General features: G+C 35.4%; 3 protein-coding genes across 7 annotated transcripts in view; 1 reads left to right on the forward strand and 2 right to left on the reverse strand.

Moving 5' to 3' along the window:
- The window catches only part of lpin1a (lipin 1a), a 27,525-nt gene extending 17,059 nt beyond the window's left edge, over window positions 1-10,466 (forward strand). For 2 of the 3 annotated variants that reach the window (XM_005158809.6, XM_005158810.6), the window contains exons 7-21: window positions 178-304; window positions 388-673; window positions 769-862; window positions 1,700-1,881; window positions 2,826-2,919; window positions 3,044-3,113; window positions 4,954-5,046; window positions 5,129-5,190; window positions 6,017-6,155; window positions 6,245-6,393; window positions 6,494-6,580; window positions 6,677-6,829; window positions 6,918-7,032; window positions 7,111-7,214; window positions 8,563-10,466. In XM_005158809.6, coding sequence (XP_005158866.2) covers window positions 178-304; window positions 388-673; window positions 769-862; window positions 1,700-1,881; window positions 2,826-2,919; window positions 3,044-3,113; window positions 4,954-5,046; window positions 5,129-5,190; window positions 6,017-6,155; window positions 6,245-6,393; window positions 6,494-6,580; window positions 6,677-6,829; window positions 6,918-7,032; window positions 7,111-7,214; window positions 8,563-8,713 — 1,906 coding nt within the window. In that variant the 3' untranslated portion in view covers window positions 8,714-10,466. 3 annotated transcript variants of the gene reach the window in all.
- pfn4 (profilin family member 4) overlaps window positions 1-13,551 on the reverse strand; it is a 22,407-nt gene extending 8,856 nt beyond the window's left edge. Inside the window, exons 1-4 of one of the 2 annotated variants that reach the window (XR_012392752.1) lie at window positions 13,344-13,551; window positions 13,094-13,228; window positions 11,173-11,278; window positions 10,508-10,636 (exon numbers count right to left, since the gene is read on the reverse strand). Coding sequence is in view for 1 of the 2 variants with exons in the window: in NM_001327929.1 (NP_001314858.1) it covers window positions 10,608-10,636; window positions 11,173-11,278; window positions 13,094-13,228; window positions 13,344-13,457 (384 nt within the window). In the remaining variant the exon portion in view is untranslated. 2 annotated transcript variants of the gene reach the window in all.
- Window positions 13,552-13,692: 141 nt separating this feature from the next.
- The window catches only part of itsn2b (intersectin 2b), a 47,271-nt gene continuing 42,515 nt past the window's right edge, over window positions 13,693-18,448 (reverse strand). Inside the window, exons 34-39 of one of the 2 annotated variants that reach the window (XM_005158778.6) lie at window positions 17,062-17,274; window positions 16,855-16,976; window positions 16,485-16,567; window positions 15,797-15,880; window positions 15,501-15,674; window positions 13,693-14,862 (exon numbers count right to left, since the gene is read on the reverse strand). In XM_005158778.6, the coding sequence (XP_005158835.2) occupies window positions 14,705-14,862; window positions 15,501-15,674; window positions 15,797-15,880; window positions 16,485-16,567; window positions 16,855-16,976; window positions 17,062-17,274 (834 nt within the window). In that variant the 3' untranslated portion in view covers window positions 13,693-14,704. 2 annotated transcript variants of the gene reach the window in all.

Here is an 18,448-nt window from a genome sequence, read left to right on the forward strand (position 1 = left end):
AACAAAGACATAAGAAGCAACCTAAGCATTTTATTTCTGTATTGTATTGCGCAATTATTACATTTGTCCAGCAGGGCATCCAATTTTGCAGTATAAGGAATAAAAGGCCATTGTTATAAGATTATTTGACAATTATTAAACACAAACCCACTTAATCCAAATGTGTCTCCATCACAGTCCAAATGGCTCCTTGCCATCTACACCTAAGAGTGATTCAGAGTTGTTGGATAGTCAAAGAAACAAAGGAAAACCAGACAATCCTGAGATGCTGTGGACATGGGGAGAGCTGCCTCACGCTGCTAAGGTATAGCAATCACCAGCTATGTCACTGGACCACAAAAAATGCAAATCTGAAAGAGTTAAACCAATGTGTATCTTCTTCTACAGCCTTCATTCCGGCAGCCGCTACCAGAGCCCATGGTGGTCACCCCAAAGTCAATACCGCGATCTGAAAGCACGCACTTCAGAGCCATCACTGGGGATGGGATGGTGGAGTCTCGGGGCAGTGTTATGTATGTGCCTGATATCAGAACTGAAGAGGCAACATCTACCCCGGTTGAAGAAGTGGAGCCCATAAGTGTAGTCGCTCATCTGATCACAGAACTCGAGGACGGCCGTCACAGTCCTGGAGCTCATGCCATTAGCAAGACGGACTCTCCATCCAAAAGAAAAGGTACTGTATATAAAGGGCTTGATATGGAGTATGAACATTGGCTCACTTTTTTGACTGTTTGAAACTTATAAATGTTACTCTGGATCAATTTCAAGACAAGAGAAGCCCACACCTGGGATCAGATGGAGTATATCTGGATGACATCACAGAGTTGGAGCCTGAGGTGGCGGCCTTGTACTTTCCAAAAAGGTACATTTATGCTGATATCATTTAAACTGATAAAAAAACAAATCTTTTTTATTGATTTAAGAGGTTAACTACAGTATAGACCATTTCAATGTGATCATGTCATTGGCCTATGAACATTTCCTGCTTATTATCAAACTATTTCATAGCAATTCATTTATAACAGTACAAAACAGCTATCATAACATTATTTATCAATTTGTGGCTCTTTTTAGATTCTAGGAAGCTATAGAAATTAAAATTGTAAAACAGGAAATATGTTGGGACCATTGTTTTTGTTTACATCCCTCAAAATGGTCTACATCCATTTAGTCACTTGCTTATTTATGATCCAAGCATATTGTAAATATTTTAAAATCAAGAGCGATTACGGGTCTATGACAATGTTTGTAGAAGAATATGATTAGGTTTTAACAAGTAAATTTAAAACACATTTAAACATTTTAGAATAAATACAGTGGGATTAATAAAATCTAAGAATCTTAAATTTTTTTATTAATAATTAATAAAAATAAAAATAATATTAAAATAGTTTCACAGAAATTGTCCAAAACTTTGGGAGAATAAATAAATAAATATTAGATTTAAGGGATACTAGTTTCACTTCAAAATTAGATTTTACTCACCCTCAGTTTGTTTTAAATATAAGGTTTTACAACGAAGATATTATGACAAATGCTAGTAAACAAGCAGTCGACTTCCATAGTATGAAAAATGCTTTGTGTTAGAATTGGGGCACTTCATTTGAAGATGATCATATTCGGGGTTCTGTAGCATCTGAAATATTAAAAACCCAGTTTTAAATAATATTTAAATGTGAAATGTATTTCTGTTGATCAGTGATGGAGCAACATCTTTGAGGAGTGGAGCAGATTCTAGAAGTGCTAATCAGTCTCCTCAGTCAGTGGGCAGTAGTGGAATGGACAGTGGGGTGGAAAGCTTTTCTGACCAGTTAGGAGACTTGCCTCACATTGCGATCTCTCTATGCGGAGGTCTGTCAGAAAACAGAGAGATCACTAGAGGTAAAGTCATGACTAACATACTAACTAACATAATAGTTTTAGTACTGTTTATTACTTTAAACATTTTCTATTTTAATGTTATATTTTAAAATGGCAGTACTGTCAACTTTAAATCAACTGAATGAAATCTTGCTGAATAAAAACATTAATTATTTTAAAATAATAACCCCAAACTTTTAAACAGTAAAAATGTATTTTCAGCAGCTGTTCTGAATGAAGGGGTTCACACACCGGACGAGCCGTGTGCATTTTAGAATTCTAAACATAGATTTCTATCAGGGTACACACATCGGCGCCGCAAGTCGGCAGCTGTCCGTGGCGCCCAGCCACGACTCAGGACACTGTTCATATTTCTGCCGTGGCACAGAGTGCCATCTGAATCATATATTCATTTTCTTGTCGGCTTAGTCCCCTTATTAATCCGGGGTCGCCACAGCGGAATGAACCGCCAACTTATCCAGCAAGTTTTTACACAGTGGATGTCCTTCCAGCCACAACCCATCTCTGGGAAACATCCACACACACACACACACACACACACACACACACTATAGAGAATTAAGCCTACCTAATTCACCTGTACCGCATGTCTTTGGACTGTGGGGGAAACCGGAGCACCCGGAGGAAACCCACGCGAACACAGGGAAAACATGCAAACTCCACACAGAAACGCCAACTGAGCCGAGGCTCGACCCAGCGACCTTCTTGCTATGAGGCAAACGTGCTACCCACTGCGTTTCCGCCATCTGAATAGTTTCATTTTAAATAGCATGTGAATCTGTGCGTCTGATGTGCAATACTTTCAACTGTCACGTGCATGCCGTTTCGTGGCGCTGAGTGGCGCATCCAGTGTGTGACCCCCTTTAACATCCTGCTTTTACTCTTGATGTCATTAATTGGAGAGTAATTAAGCTATTAAACTCTGCACATTCTTTCTTTCACAGAGGAATTTGAGGAACGTGCAATATCTTATCAGGAGTTTGCAGATAATCCCGCTATCATTGATGATCCCAACTTGGTTGTAAAGATTGGAACTAAGTATGTCGTGAATCTTCAAAACATATCACATAATCGCATTCATTAAAAATCTGTTAAAATACTGCCAACTTTAAAATCAAGCCATTTATTTATTTAATACGTTTTTCAATTATTTCTGTTCCAGGTATTACAACTGGACCACAGCCGCTCCTATTGTACTGGCAATGCAGGTTTTTCAGAAGCCCTTGCCAACGGTAAGGACTACAAAAAAAAAAAAACACACACACACATACATAAAGGTCAATAAGGCATTTAACCAGCATTGACGATATTAACATTTAGACATTTAGCAGATAAATTCAGTTCAAAGCCACTTTCAAATGAGAAAAGTGACTCATCATAAAGAGGCAATACTCAAAAGATACAAATAATACTAATAAAAATGTTCTGACATAAAAATAAAATATATAGTAGCGAAGGAATAGTGAAGGTGTAAGAAGCAAAAAATAATTAACATATTTTAGATCTAGTCAAGTGGTTAAAGTCATACTTAAATATTGTTGCTCAGTGATGTACGCGCACTGTATGTAGGTCACTTAAATTTCGTCCCACCTGTAAATGATATTTGGCATCGTACACAGCTCAGGCTGCATCCGAAATTGCCTACTTCTTAGTACAGGGGTCACCAGTCTCTGTCATGGAGGGCCGGTGTCCCTGCAGGGTTTAACTCCAACTTGCTTCAACACACCTGTCTGGGTGTTGCAAGTATGCCAAGTGGGACCTTGATTAGCTTGTTCAGGTGTTTTTGATTAGGGTTGGAGCTAAAATCTGCAGGACACTGGCCCTCCAGGAACAAGTTTGGTGACCCCTGTCTTAGTAGGTATCTGAATTTAAATCTACTACTCAGCCGTTAGAAAAGTACGTTCTATACAGTATGAATGGAACTCAGACATGATCACGTGACCTACCCGTGTCAGTTGCATCACTTTCATGAATTCTTTCACATTGCATCATGGGTTAGTGTAGCGTGCGTCAGATGCACACTTTAGAATCTCGCTGGAAAAAGTAGGTCATCAGGCACTTCTCACATACTGTTTTTCAAATTCTATAAGTTAAGACATAATACTCGGCCTGCATACAGTGTTTAGCATACTAAATAGTATGGACGCAACAATTTCGTACGCAGCCTCAGTCATTGACACATTAAACTGCATCTGTACAGCTTTCATATTAGGTGAGCTATCAGCAATTTCTAACAAAGCATATCTAATATAAATATGGTAATATAATACAATTAATTTTTTTAAATATTTAAAATATAGTCAAAACTAAATGAAATGATACAATTAAAAATATGTTTGAATAAACAATTTTACTTAAGATTTAATATTAGGACTAAAAACAGACTACCCGCTTATAAATAGTCGTAAAAAGTAAATAAATACAAAATAGTAAATAAAAATTTAAATAAAAACTTAATTAATAGGGCCCCCTGTTGGTGGATTGCAACAAAGGCAATAGTTCATTTTTGTAAACAAATGTAAACAATACTTCACTTCACTAGATGTCTCAGTTTAGAATATTTATAATTATTTACAAAGCTCTGCATGGTTAATGCACAGTCAGTATTTTATAGTTTATAGGATTGTTTAAATGAGTAGCATAGTTTAAATATGTGAACTCTTTTGAAGATGCTTTTGCTTTTCTGCATTGTTTGTCTTCTCCCAGCGAGTGTTTCATGGCTTTTTAAAGTCCTTGTGTATATTGCACCCCGGCTCTCATGGCACTCCAGGGCATTTAAATTTGTCTCTTTCCTCCTCCTTGTTTTTCTTCTTTCTTTTTTTGTTTAAATTGATCTCCCCTCATCCCATCCCATTGTGCACCACTGCGCTAAGTATTCCTGTATGAGTTATGTCTACTCTGCTCTTGGTTTCTTCACATATTGTTTTCCTAGCGTGTTCGGCTCTAGTCCTGTACGTCAATTTGAATTTGTGTTGATTTATTTTTTTTTTAGCTGCATGTGTGTTCAGTCACAGTCATCCTGTCATTTAGTTTTGAGTTTTGAGTATCAGGGACTCTCTGCGTTTGCTCCAGGCCACAGTAGAGAACATCATGAAGGAGAAGATGCCCAAGAAAGGAGGACGCTGGTGGTTCTCGTGGCGCGGAAGAAACAGCAGCTCCAAATCGGTATAACTGCATATAATACATAGTGAATTTATTTAAGACTTGTTTGCTGGTAGCTGAATTTCTGTTATTGCTACTGATACAGGAATCAGCAGCAGACCAGATTGAATGTGGAGATGAGTCAATAAGAACAGGATCTGTCAGCAGGTAAACGATTAACCTAATTTATCACACATTAAGGAAGCAGGAAATTAGGTTCCATTCACTAATTATGCTTCATTACTTTTATACATTTACAAACTTGCATGTAAAATCTGATGATGAATTTGGAATTAAGTCACAGGTCATGGATTGAGGTCTCTTGCATTAAAAGTGATACATTAAAAGTGATAATTTCCTAAGCCTTTAGTTTAGAACATAGTACATCGGTAACTTTAAAATGTTTTAACGTTAATGTATTTACTAACATGAACAAACAATTAGTAACACATTTACTATGGTATTTTTTTTATATTTGATATGTTATTTAAGTTAAATAATGTTTGTTCAGTCACTGCATTAATGTTAATAAGCACAACTTTGATTTTAAAAAATTAGTAAATGTTGAACTATGATTATTAAATTCTTTACAAGAATATTCATAATTAATTTTAGTAAATACATTAAACTAACGAATCATTATTCTAAAGTGTTACCAGTAATCTTAGTAGATCAAGTTTGTGAGTCAACCATTTAAATTTTTTTTCCCTTTTAAAATCTGATCATCATTGTTATTCTTATTATTTAAATCTTTATGCAGTTTTTATGCAGATTTTTAAATTCTTGTCTGTTTTTTTAATGGAGAGAAGGGTCATTTTAATGCTAAAATATAGGTCCCCTAGAAAAAAAGGTTTTGGAACCATTGCTCTAACACATCAGTCTGGGTTAACTACGCTGAGGTTCAGAAGATGACAAAAAAAGGCATTTTTCAGTATTAAAAATGCAGGTACATGGAGTATGAGATGGACTAACTGGGGATACAATTTTTTATCAGATTAAAGGATGAATCCTCATCCAGTGAAGATGACAGTGGGGGTGCTAAACAGATTGCTGTGATGAATCAGCCTGAAGTTCTCCATAGCTCTGGAGGCCACTGCTACAGAAAGACACTTCGTTTGTCCCCAGAACAGCTAGTGAGCATGTCCATTTTTCATAAAGCATTTAAAGCCAATAAAAAATGGTGGAGCAAACCCAGGCTAAAAGTTTGCTTTTCGTTTCTCAGGCCAGTCTGAACTTAAAAGATGGCCCCAATGATGTGGTTTTCAGCGTCACCACCCAGTACCAAGGCACCTGCCGTTGTGAGGGCACCATTTATTTGTGGAACTGGGATGACAAAATAGTGATTTCAGATATTGATGGCACCATCACAAGGTGAGACTATTCAAGACAAATGTCTGTGGCGATAGGGTACACTTGGCTTGACAAATGCAAAAATAAAAGTACCCAGTGTAAACTGCAAAATCTCTATCAGGTCTGACACCCTGGGACACATTTTACCAACTCTGGGAAAAGACTGGACACATCAGGGCATTGCCAGACTTTATCACCGAGTAAGCCAGTAAGTAGAGCATGTCACATCAGACAAATGTGTGCAGAAGGATGTCTGGGCCATTTAAAAAAAAATCTGATATATCTAAAACTTCTTCTCAAACAGGAACGGCTACAAGTTTATGTACTGTTCAGCTCGGGCGATTGGCATGGCTGATATGACCCGAGGTTACCTGCACTGGGTTAATGAAAGAGGCACTATGCTACCAATGGGACCTGTGCTGCTTAGTCCTAGCAGTCTATTCTCTGCATTTCACAGGTTGGAATGCATACAAAATGTGTGTAGGTCTTAAAAACTATGTATGGATGTAATATAATAACTGTTTTTTTGTTTTTTGTTTTCCTAGGGAGGTCATTGAGAAGAAGCCAGAAAAGTTCAAAATCGAATGTCTGACTGACATTAAAAACTTGTTCTATCCAAACGCAGAACCCTTCTATGCTGCTTTTGGAAACAGGGCAACAGTACGTACTAGTAGCAGTAATTGCTAACTAATCTTAATCTTACATATGCATATCTCAAAGGAATGTTCTTCTCTCCAGGATGTTTATTCATATAAAGAAGTGGGAGTGCCTTTGAACAGAATATTCACTGTGAATCCTAAGGGAGAGCTCATTCAAGAACATGCAAAGACCAACATATCATCGTAAGTAATAAAAAAAAAAAAAAAAAGTTAAAACTTACACAGATTTAGGAATAATGGTTTATTTAGTTTGATGATAATTAAGCACAATTTTCATTTCAATTATTGATTTGAATTTATCCAGACATTTTGTCATTTCCACCAACTGGCAACAATTTAAAGGAAAGAAAACCTGACAATATTAACCATAAGCCTTTTTTATTTTTTGCATTATGTGATTGATTTTATGACAATAAGGTTTTTAAACATTTTCCCTAAAAAAAAAACGTCCAGATGTCTCACTTTGGGTTTTTGTTATTTATATTACTGAACAAAACTAAAAGCAGAAAAATATTCTTTACTTTTATGATAATAAAGCTGACTTGCCCTTTCAAATTCTTCTTATATTGAAATGCTTTTGCAATTTGCACTATTATCTATTCAGTTTTATTTAAATATAGTATAAAGATGCATTTTGGATGACTAGATTTTTTATTCAGCTTCAAATCAAACATATAATTTCAGAGGGCAGGGATTAACATTTCACGCCTCCTTTAAACTTGTACTGTTGTCCACTTGGGATTGAATCAGCAAAAACATTTTAATACCAAGTGTAAACAAGGCCTGTGATTCCAGTGCTTCCCACTTATAGACTTTACTTGGGTGAGCTGGCCGGGTATATTACCAGCCGCCCAAGTATATTTAGTGACACATTTTTTTTACTATTATTATTAAAAATTATTATTATTATCATCAATTAAATTTTCTAAAATGTCTTGGATTCGGCTTTTGGTTTTAAAGTTGTTCATTAATCATAAGTGTTTTTGCATTACCTTTTTACTTAAGCCTACTTTCGCTTGGCTTTGCAGCTAACTGCACACGCACAGACACAAGAGCGAGAGAAACATTCAATAATTCATTCTTGAATCTAAAAGATTCAGAAAAACTTTACTATATACTCGGAGAGGATGAAATGACTGGTCTAAACTGGCTGCAAAATAAATGTACACCATTAGTAAAGGTTAATCAATGCATTTGCCTTATTTTAATAATCTACACAATTAAATTTTTTTATTGTTATATTTTTTAGAGATATTGCCTGTAATTCCTTTTTTCTGTCATTTATTTCCCATTTTTTGTTGTCATTAGGTTATATTACATAGGCTATTTATATTTAAAATGTTTTGGCATTCAAGTCTGCTTTGAACTTAAAAGTAATAATAAATAAAATTGTGGTGTGTTTCAATCCGGCTACCACCGCAAGTAGATTTCAAACCTAAGGAAAGCACTGGATTCTAACTGAATCAAGCATCTAATAATTGGGAGTTGGACCGTCTGGCATTAGATCATAATATTCTTGTGTGTTTTACAGTTATGGTCGTCTGTGTGAGGTTGTGGATCATGTCTTTCCTCTTCTGATCAGAGGGAACACCACCGACTTCCCCTGTTCAGACACATTCAGCCAGTTCACCTTCTGGAGAGAACAGTTACCAGAAGTAGAAAAGCAGGATCAACAGGCTTGAGAGGACAAACTAACAAAAGCCAACATCAGCTAAATCTCAGCACTAACGCTGCACTGCCATAGGTATTACTGTACGCACAAGCAACCAAGCACTTTGCAGACCGCATGTCGCCCTCTGCCTGTTCTTTCTATATTATCTTATTCTTTTAACATGCATTTATGATTTCTGTGTGTGTTCTGTATGTTGAGTATTATGGAACTCATATTAGGGATTTGTTTTGTTTGTTTATGGTACAGTTATTTCAAGTGCCAAATGCATTACTCATAAATCACAAGGTAATTACATTATGCTTTTAGAAATGTCTATTGGTTTTGTCCAAGGTTGATAAATGAGGGAAGATAATTATTTTAGTACATACTATAACAACGTTTGCTGAGCAATTATCAAAAAAAAAAGTTCCCTGGAATTAAAAAATTATAACAATAGGACTCAGATCTAGGTATAAATCAAGCTGTAGAAAATCTCAGGTGTTTTAAAATTTATACAGGTAGTCATTTGCAACCTAAGTCAACTTCCATAATTTTTTTTTTTTACTAATTATTTTACTTCTCCATTTACCTAAGAACAAATGAAGCAGAATATTACTGAATTATGTAATCTGGACAACTATGTACGACTTATATATTATTATTTGCATTCCTTATTATTATTTGTGTATATAATGTAAAGTACATGATATGAACAGCAGATACAAATCATTCAGAAATTAATGTTATTTATCATACTCATCAGCATGCTAAACAAAAGCAAACAACAATGCAAAGAACACTCAGGTCATCAAGTATTTCCTACCTGTATTAATTCCTTCATAATACCGTCATATAATATTTATTACGCCATAAACATTTTCATGCATAAAACCATTTTTGTCTAGTGATTTTAGCTTTATTTCAGGATTTAAGAATATAAAACCTCAATTCATGGTGCATTATATTATCTTAAGTTCATTTGAGTGATCTGAGTTCTACCAACACCTCTACCCAATGGTGCATATTGTTTGTCTTATTAAAGGATGAGCTGGATTGCGAGTTATGAAAGCAGTGTATAATGAAATATATGTCTATAGTGAATGAACAAGGATTATGTGTAATATGTAAATGGACAACATTTGTGTAGTTGCTCCACCTTGTATTTAACAAGGAAAAGTATATTCACCCGTTTATCAAGGAGCACATTAAAAAGCACTGACATGATGCATGAATGATAAAGAGGCTTTAGAGACTGATTTGAAAGAACTGTGTATATTTTATGGCAATTCATGTGTTATTGTTTTGCAAATTAAAAATAGTGTATGACACAGATGTGTGCAACATGAAAATGCAATTTTTACTAATCTCTAATTGGTTCAGTTTGGCGATAAAGACTTATTGTATGTGACAGATGACTGCTACAAACTTACAAACTGTGAATGATCAGGTCAAAACATGATAGAATGTTTCTGCTCTCTCTGTACTTAACAAAGATTTCTTATTCTGAACAAAAAAGTGGAATAATATAAAGACTGTGGTACTAAATCCATGTAACATGTCTTGTTCATAACGTCCATAACTTAAAGTTACATTAGCTTTGTTCTGTTTGCAGTCTCCATGGAGTTTTATATTCTTTCTGTGAAAGATCTTGTTGCCTAAGTTGTGGCAGTTGAGTTGATGTGTCATTCTGTTAAGCATTGAGATGTAAAAACTACTGTTGCGTGTATATTTTAAGATGCCAAATCTCAGTATGTAAATTAAAATCCCATTACATGAATCTAAAACTTGCTTTCTTGTTTGTCTGAGCGGTACTGAAACAACCTACCTTTTGGTTCCAGTATATCTAAGCAGAGACATTTCACAGTTTCTCATCAATCGTAAAACAATCACACAGAAGATCCTCTTCTCCTTTGATACGATGTGCTTCATTTTCCCTTTTCACGCAGATAATCACCTAAAATTCATGGAGAAATTTGTTTTTAATAAGTTACATCTGTGCAGAAAATTGAAATGATTCTAAAATGGGCTCCTGTATATGCACAAGGAGTTTTCATTTTCAACCAGGCAGCCCAATGGCTTCCGGTGAACTGCTTTTCCATTACAAAATTGTCACATTTCTTTAAAAATCAGCGATCTTCACTGCCTATTAGATATACGATATGAAGTGGGTCTCAGATCGGGTAAGCAGAACTGCATTAAATTCCATTTCTCCCGTCATGTCTTTAAAATATGAGTTTATTTTATTCCAGTATTTTCAATGGAATTTCTGCACTGGCCTGTTGCTTCTAATGGCGCTAATGGCCTTTCATCTTGTTTTATGCTTGAATAACTGAATGCTTAAGTCTATTCAACTGAATGCATTGTAATTACATCACAACATCGATGCTGTTAAAACAAGCTTGTGAAATTAAATAGTCACATTAAGCTTTCACCGGATGTTTATCATTGGCTTTGAAACTCTAGCTGTACACAGAACCTGTTGTAGCTTACCTAGTTTTTCAACTGCTTCCACACAGATACTTGGATGCATGCTTTGTGAGTACGTGGCAACAATCACATACAGTGCAGTTCTCACCAGTATCAGGCCACGTCCTTCCTAACAAAGAAAATAATCAGTGAAAGAAGTCTGATTTGATGATCTTAGAGATAAAAAGTAATCATACTGATAAAATTCATCTTCATTGGTAAAGTGCACATTTTTTTGTCTGACATGTTGATTTTTTTATTTAATTTAACACATTTTTACGTTTCACAATGATTCTGGTCAAAAAATAATGTAACTGATGTTGTAAGCCAGGGGTTCCCAAACTCGGTTCTCTGTCCTAAACACACCTGAACCAGCTAACCAAGCTCTTTCTAGGTATACAAAAACTTCCAGGCAGGTGTGTTGAAGGAAGTTGGAGCTAAACTGTGCAGGACACCGGCCCACTAGGACCCCAGAAGTTTGGGCACCCCTGTTGTAAGCGCTTTGGTTCTGAGAAAAGAGCATTATAAATAAAATGTATTATTATTATTATTATTATTATTGTTGTGGTAATAATAATGTAACTGAAGATGTAACTGAAAGGCTGAAATGTTGGCATAACTAATATTGCATCTTTTTAAACTGATAAAAATAAATCTAATATGCCATTTTGTCTTTATATTATACTTACTATAAAAAAGCGTAACCGGGGGTGGGGGTGCATATATTCAACAAAGTGCTGGTGTTTTGTCAACTTGTCCTACTTTGTTGTCAGATTGTCCTACCTACCATTCAAAAAGTAGGTAGCACATTTTGATGACGCAATATGCTACCCATCAGATTTTGTTACCAGTGTAAATTTTTATGTGGAGTGATATGAAGCTGTAATATCACCCTAAACTACCTAATCCCTAACCCCAACCTCAGACTCATTCAAATACAGTGTTGGTAGCATAATCTGATGGGTAAGATAAAATGTCAGGACACCGGAACATCTACAACAGGATGTTTGTATGGTCGTAAAGTGATGCACATTGTCAGCTAAAATTCTAAGGTAGGTTGAGGCATTTAAACAACGTTCAATTGTGTGGCAAACAAATATGTCCCACTCTATTACACAACCACCTGTGTGAACCATAGGATACAAGGAAAGATGAGTCAAATGTTTCCATGTTGTTTATGCAAATCCTGACCATTTCATCTGAATGTTGCAGTACAAATGGAGACTAATCAGGCCAGCCAATCTTTTTTTTTTTTTTTTTTATATCTGCTATCATTTAATCTTGGTAAGTCTGTGTTAATTGAAGCCTCTGTCTGCAGATGATGTTGTAGTTTATCTACTTCAAGGCTCAATGTGTTTGTTCAGAGCTGCACTTCTGCAGACTTCTCTTTGTAATTAGTAGGTATTTGATTTACTCTTGCCTTTCTATCAGCTTGAACAAGTCTGGCATTTTAGCACACAGAACTCAACTGTCAGCCAGTTGTAGTTTCTGAAATATTCAGACAATCTCTACCCATTTGACACCATCAACTATTCCATGCAGTTGCTCAGCCTTAAAGAGACATACAGTAGTTCACCTAAAAATGAAAATGTACACATTTATTTACTCACCCTCAAGTGATTCCACTTTATGGTGAGTTTCTTTATGAGATGAAAACTTAAATCCTGTAACAATTGACTTCCACAGTAATTAAACAGCTACTATAGAAGTTAATCAGTTACAGGTTTTCAGCATTCAACAAAATATCTTCTTTTGTGTTCAACATTAGAAACGTATAAATGTTTGAAACAAGTATTGGGTGAGTAAATGATGACAGAACTGACATTTGCGGGTAAATGATCCCTTTTCCTTTAATGCATTGAGCTTCCTCCGTAATTGGCTGATTAGATAATTCAAGCAGATTCTTTGTCGACATCTAGATGACTTTGACAAGTGTTTTACTTACGTTTTTGGCGTATATGGAGTGTTTGTCAGCACGCACACAGGTGTAGGGTTTGTCCCTGAAGATCAGTCCTTTCTTCATCGTTTCATTTAGATGTTTGAAAGCGTCGAGAAATATTTGTATTTCTTCAAGACATACCTGTTTGAAGAGATTATACCGAGTCACCTAAATTAACATGCCTGTTTTAATACTATCAATGAAACTTCTATTATTTAGAAGGTTATGAACGCGAAGAAATGTAACGTTAACTTACTGTAAAGTTGGACGCGGCCGTTATGTCGCAAGTTTTAGCCACGAATACCGCCGCACGCTCTACATGTTTCGTGGAAATGAGGCAGTCTTCTAATAACTTCGGTAATGGATTCATGATTAGTTTCTATACCACAAATACGCTCAAAACTGCTCCAATGTTGCGTCTCCCAGCGTCTCACTCTTTCACAGTCGTCAGGTGGTTTACTTGTGTTGCCCTAACAACTGCCAAACCCGAAAAGCCAGAAGGTTTAACCTGATTTTATAGTCATTGGTTCTACCTCATCGTAAACGCGTCAGTCGTCTTAAAATTACTTTACTGCTTCGTTTGTAGTGAAGACAATCAACACTGATAACGTTTTAAATGTATTTATTTGCATGTGAAACCTGATGCTTGTTGCATATTTGTGCTTGGCTTACCAAACAACATTAAACCATCTTTCTCCAAAACAAATACTTGGCTAAAAATCAAGGACTAAGTAGCAAGAGTAGAGCAAGGAAAAATAAGAATAATCCAAAATTTATTACATTTAAAACTAAAATGAGTAAAACCTTCAAAAACAACAACTGTGACTTGCGTCACTGCTCAGACTATCCAACTCAGCAAAAATATATAATATTAGGACCTTACCTGAATGCTTAAAGGCATTGCAGATATATTGGGCAGCGTAAAATGTGCAGATAGTCCAAGACGCATAAATTAACATAAATAAAACTCAGTCAAGCAAACAAAATCAACAGTGATTAGACCTGTAACCAATAATCCCTGGTTAATCACCTCATTTGTACCTTAGTAAATAAAACTAGTAAGCTTTGCAAAAATAAGTTCCTTCCACGTTACATTTAACAGAATGTTATTAGGTTTTACGGAGGATCCACTGACTGGTGCAAATTAATTCTGTTAGGGTGAATTTTAATGGAAGAACTGGCAGTTAAGGCAGACAGATAATGAATTAAAACAACACCACCTGGTTTAGTGTTACTGATGAAAATATTCAAGTTCAAAAAAGGGGTTCTCATCAACTTCAGATCTAGGCAAATTACGAGTATAACAAATATAGCTTTAAGTACATTAATAAAAGACAGTATATTTGAAGCAAAATATAGGTCCTGAGAATATCTCTACATCCAGTGGAAAAATTATTTTTTAGGCAATAAAACTAAAAATCCCTAATTCTCCCTTTTCGTTCCCATGTTGCTTGATCAAGAAACATAACTTGGCAAAGTTGTGAACACAAACACATTCATTAGTATGTTCCTCATTAGTAGAGGACATTGTAAGGCAAAGGTCAGTCTTGAAGATGTTGAGAGTTAGTGGTGAGACACTGTGCTTGAAGAGCAGCTTTGAAGAGACATCCTCCATCATCATTTGGGAGTTTTGTGGTCAAACAGCTGCAGGTCAAGCCGAACCCAAACCTCTCCCGTGGGCACTTCATGAAGCAGCAGCCTCCTTGTGGACGGACCTTTATTCTCAAGCTCTTTCTTAATAGTGGCTACAGGAACCTCAGTGCGACCTAAGAAGGCTGTACAGGGAGAAAGAGAAATTTAGGAAGTTTAGGAAATACTATGAAATCTATAGAGAGCTTAATTTATGACTGAATAAGGGTATGTTTACATCAACAATACAACAATGTCATTTTTGTATTGGATTTTTGAAAAGTGAATATAAATGTCAATGCATATCAATTCACAATAAAAAAGTCAGCTTTTAATAAATGCTTTTGTAGTTTACATGAAGATACTAACAGCATAGCGTAAAAAAATTTGCACTTTGAAACCGATTTTGTTTGCATGTACATGCCCTTCCCCAATCCACACTCCACCCAACTGGCTGTTGTAATGCAAATGACCTAAATCACATCCATTTTTAAGTCAGCAATAACCAGAAGATTCTGAGAATTTTATTTCAGTATGTGGATGAACTTCAGACTAAAAGAAAATATTGAGTAGTGGAGCTTTTTCATTCCCCATTGGCAAACTAACATTAGAGATTTAGAGATGTTGTTTATGTTCACACAGCTACATTACACATCAACTAAAGTTTAGGCATGATATCGTAGTGGACCACCCTTTTAAAGGATACATTTTTTTATATACAATTCAGCACAATTTGTTTCGGTCTGGTTTAGAAATAGTATCATACACGTTATTTCATACTAACCATCAGGTGAAAACAGCTCTTTCTCGTTAATCGTAATGCAGAGGACATCTTGATACAGGTCTTTAATGTGAAACTGACAGTTGAAGTTCCACTTGGGGTTGACAGTGTCATTGATGGTTCGGGAAGTGTAACACTGAGAGCCCATGGTCACTTCACAGTATGGATTACTCTTTCCTAAATAAAATAATGATAGAAAAAAAGTGCAAAAGCAGTTATGTAATTTATCAATAGTAAATGTAGATTGAAAACAGATTTTTAAAAAAGTATTAATCATGTTTTCAAATGAAACCACTCACCATTTGGTTTGGAGGATTTTAGCTCAGTTGCTTCTAAGATGGTGACAAGCAGGCGACCAATGCCACTTCCCTTCATTGATCGAGCTGTAAAATATGTAAATAAAATTAAAAAGATAATAAATACATAAAAATTTTCCAACCTGCTGTATTATTAATACTGACATCTTAGAGCATAAAACACACTCCTTAAAATGTGGCTCAGTAAAATGTTGAGTTGAATGAATGGTAAGTTTTATTGTAAAATATATTTATATTTTCAAATATTGTTTTATTATTATTATTATTATTATTATTATTTATAGCTGAATTTCTACTCTTACTCATGTCTTTAGAGCAACAAAATCCTTCAGAAATAATTCTAACATGCTTAATTATTATTATCAATGTTAAAAAACAAATGCTGTGAGTATTTCTCTGATTACTGTGATGGTTTTATTAATTTAAAATTTATATATATATAAATATTTTCAATAACACAAAAACTTTTAAGTTTTATCAAGTTCCTATTTTATTTAGACATATACATATTTACATTTGTATAATAATACAAATTAAATTACCTTCTGAATCAAAGTATTACTTTATTTCCAAAAAAATTAATAAATAAAATTATTAAGACCAAATTTTTGGGTTGTTGTCTAAGAAATTATTAAATCATCACTTTTAATAGGCCAAAAATAAAACTTACACTGATATGCCTTTTCGTGTTTCTTCTTCTCAGTCTCAATGAAACCTTCTGATGCTACTTTGATCTTCTGAACCCATGCAGTCCTAGCGGGATATCAGGCAGATGTTAAACATTTCACTAGATAATAAAAATTAAATAGGTATAGTTTGATGAACTGAATGAAAAACACGAATTTGCATTGAAATTCTGTCCTTTACACTAGTCGTGGCATTCCAGCAGCATGATAAGCGGCTGCTGTTGTTTTTTTATCCACATCCCACACAATGTGGCGATAACAACATTCCATTACCGGTTCATAAAATGTCCCATGTGTCCAGTAAACAGAGGCTTGCTGATAAGGCTGATAAATGGAGCTGTGGCTGAAACTGACCTCTCGTTAATGTTCTCGGTCTTCAATGTGTAGACACGGTCTATATGGGAAATGTGAAAGACAGGCTCGTCGCTGGATGGGTCTGATGGAAGCTTCACTAAAACTTCATTCAGAAAGACAGGCTGGGAACACAAACATATCATTATTCCAAATGTCAATTAGCTAGTAATAAGAATACTTCTTTATAAAGAGGAGTGGGACCCTTACAGTCTTGTACATCTTGTACTGTGTATTGGACTTCGGACTGAAGAGTTTGTCTGTTCCTGAAGAAGTGAACTGTCTGACAGCTTGGGTGAACAGCAGAAAGTCGCTGAACAGAAAAGCGTGTAACTCTTTATTGCTCTTCATCTTAAAGACCTTTCCACTGTGCAGCAGTTTACGAGGACCCAGGCAGTTGGTCATGGAGTTGAAGATCAGATTCTAGACAAGTGAAATAACAGAAGTTCACCCCAAGTTTCAGTTCACCCCCAAAAAATATTTTCTCACCATTTCCAAGTTTTGTCTAAAGCCCTATTTACACCTTGTTTCTCAGATTTTCACCATTTACAAAAGGTAGTTGGGGATCAATTAAAAAGATGTTTTGTAAATGCTTTAAGGACGCTGATATGCGTCGTATACCAATATAATTGACTGTTGTCATGATAATGATAATTGACTGTTGATAATGATGTCAGCAATGATGCCAACGCCCATGTAAATCGGAAGTATGATCAATGCCAGTGCTAAACTCTGCATGAAAATGGATCTTACAGGCTATATTCACAGGATCTGACTGAGCATGCGAGACACGTATTTCAGGGTTTGTAGGATTACACTCTCAGATGTCAATTGCAAATGCATCTTCATCTGAAAGCATGTATATATGCATACATACACTATCTATCTATCTATCTATCTATCTATCTATCTATCTATCTATCTATCTATCTATCTATCTATCTATCTATCTATCTATCTATCTATCTATCTATCTATCTATCTATCTATCTATCTATCTATCTATCTATTTATCCATCCATCCATCCATCCATCCATCCATCCATCCATCCATCCATCCATCCATCCATCTATCCATCCATCCATCACAACAGAAGCCTAATAACTGAGGAGTGTAGTTTTTTTAGATAGAGATTTTTCCCATACAGTCATCCCTAATGAAAATCAATTGGCATTTAAATGGGGCTTAAGTTGATATTGGTGCTTTTCTTTAGTTGAGCACAAAAGAAAATATTTTACAGATTGTTGGTAACAAAAGTGGATAGTAACTACTGTCTTAAATACAATAGAAGGAGAACCCAGGAAATCAGTAGTTATAGACAACTGTCTTCAAATTATATTCATTTGCGTTTAACAGAAGAAAAAACTAATAGAAGTTAGGAAAAGGCAGAGGGCGAGTAGATGAGAGAATTTTCATTTTTGGGTGAAAATTTCCTTTAAGATTCTGACACACCAAGCCACAGAAGACCATTGGGACACAGTCAGACCATTGATAAGCGATGTGGGTCAATTTCTTAAATTATTTTTTTACCAAACCATATTTAACCAGTTTTCTCTGGCTTGAGCTATCCTATACTGACTAAAACCCTCCAACAGC

The sequence above is a fragment of the Danio rerio genome, chromosome 17, assembly GCF_049306965.1.
Source record: "Danio rerio strain Tuebingen ecotype United States chromosome 17, GRCz12tu, whole genome shotgun sequence".
Taxonomy (NCBI): Eukaryota; Metazoa; Chordata; class Actinopteri; order Cypriniformes; family Danionidae; genus Danio; species Danio rerio.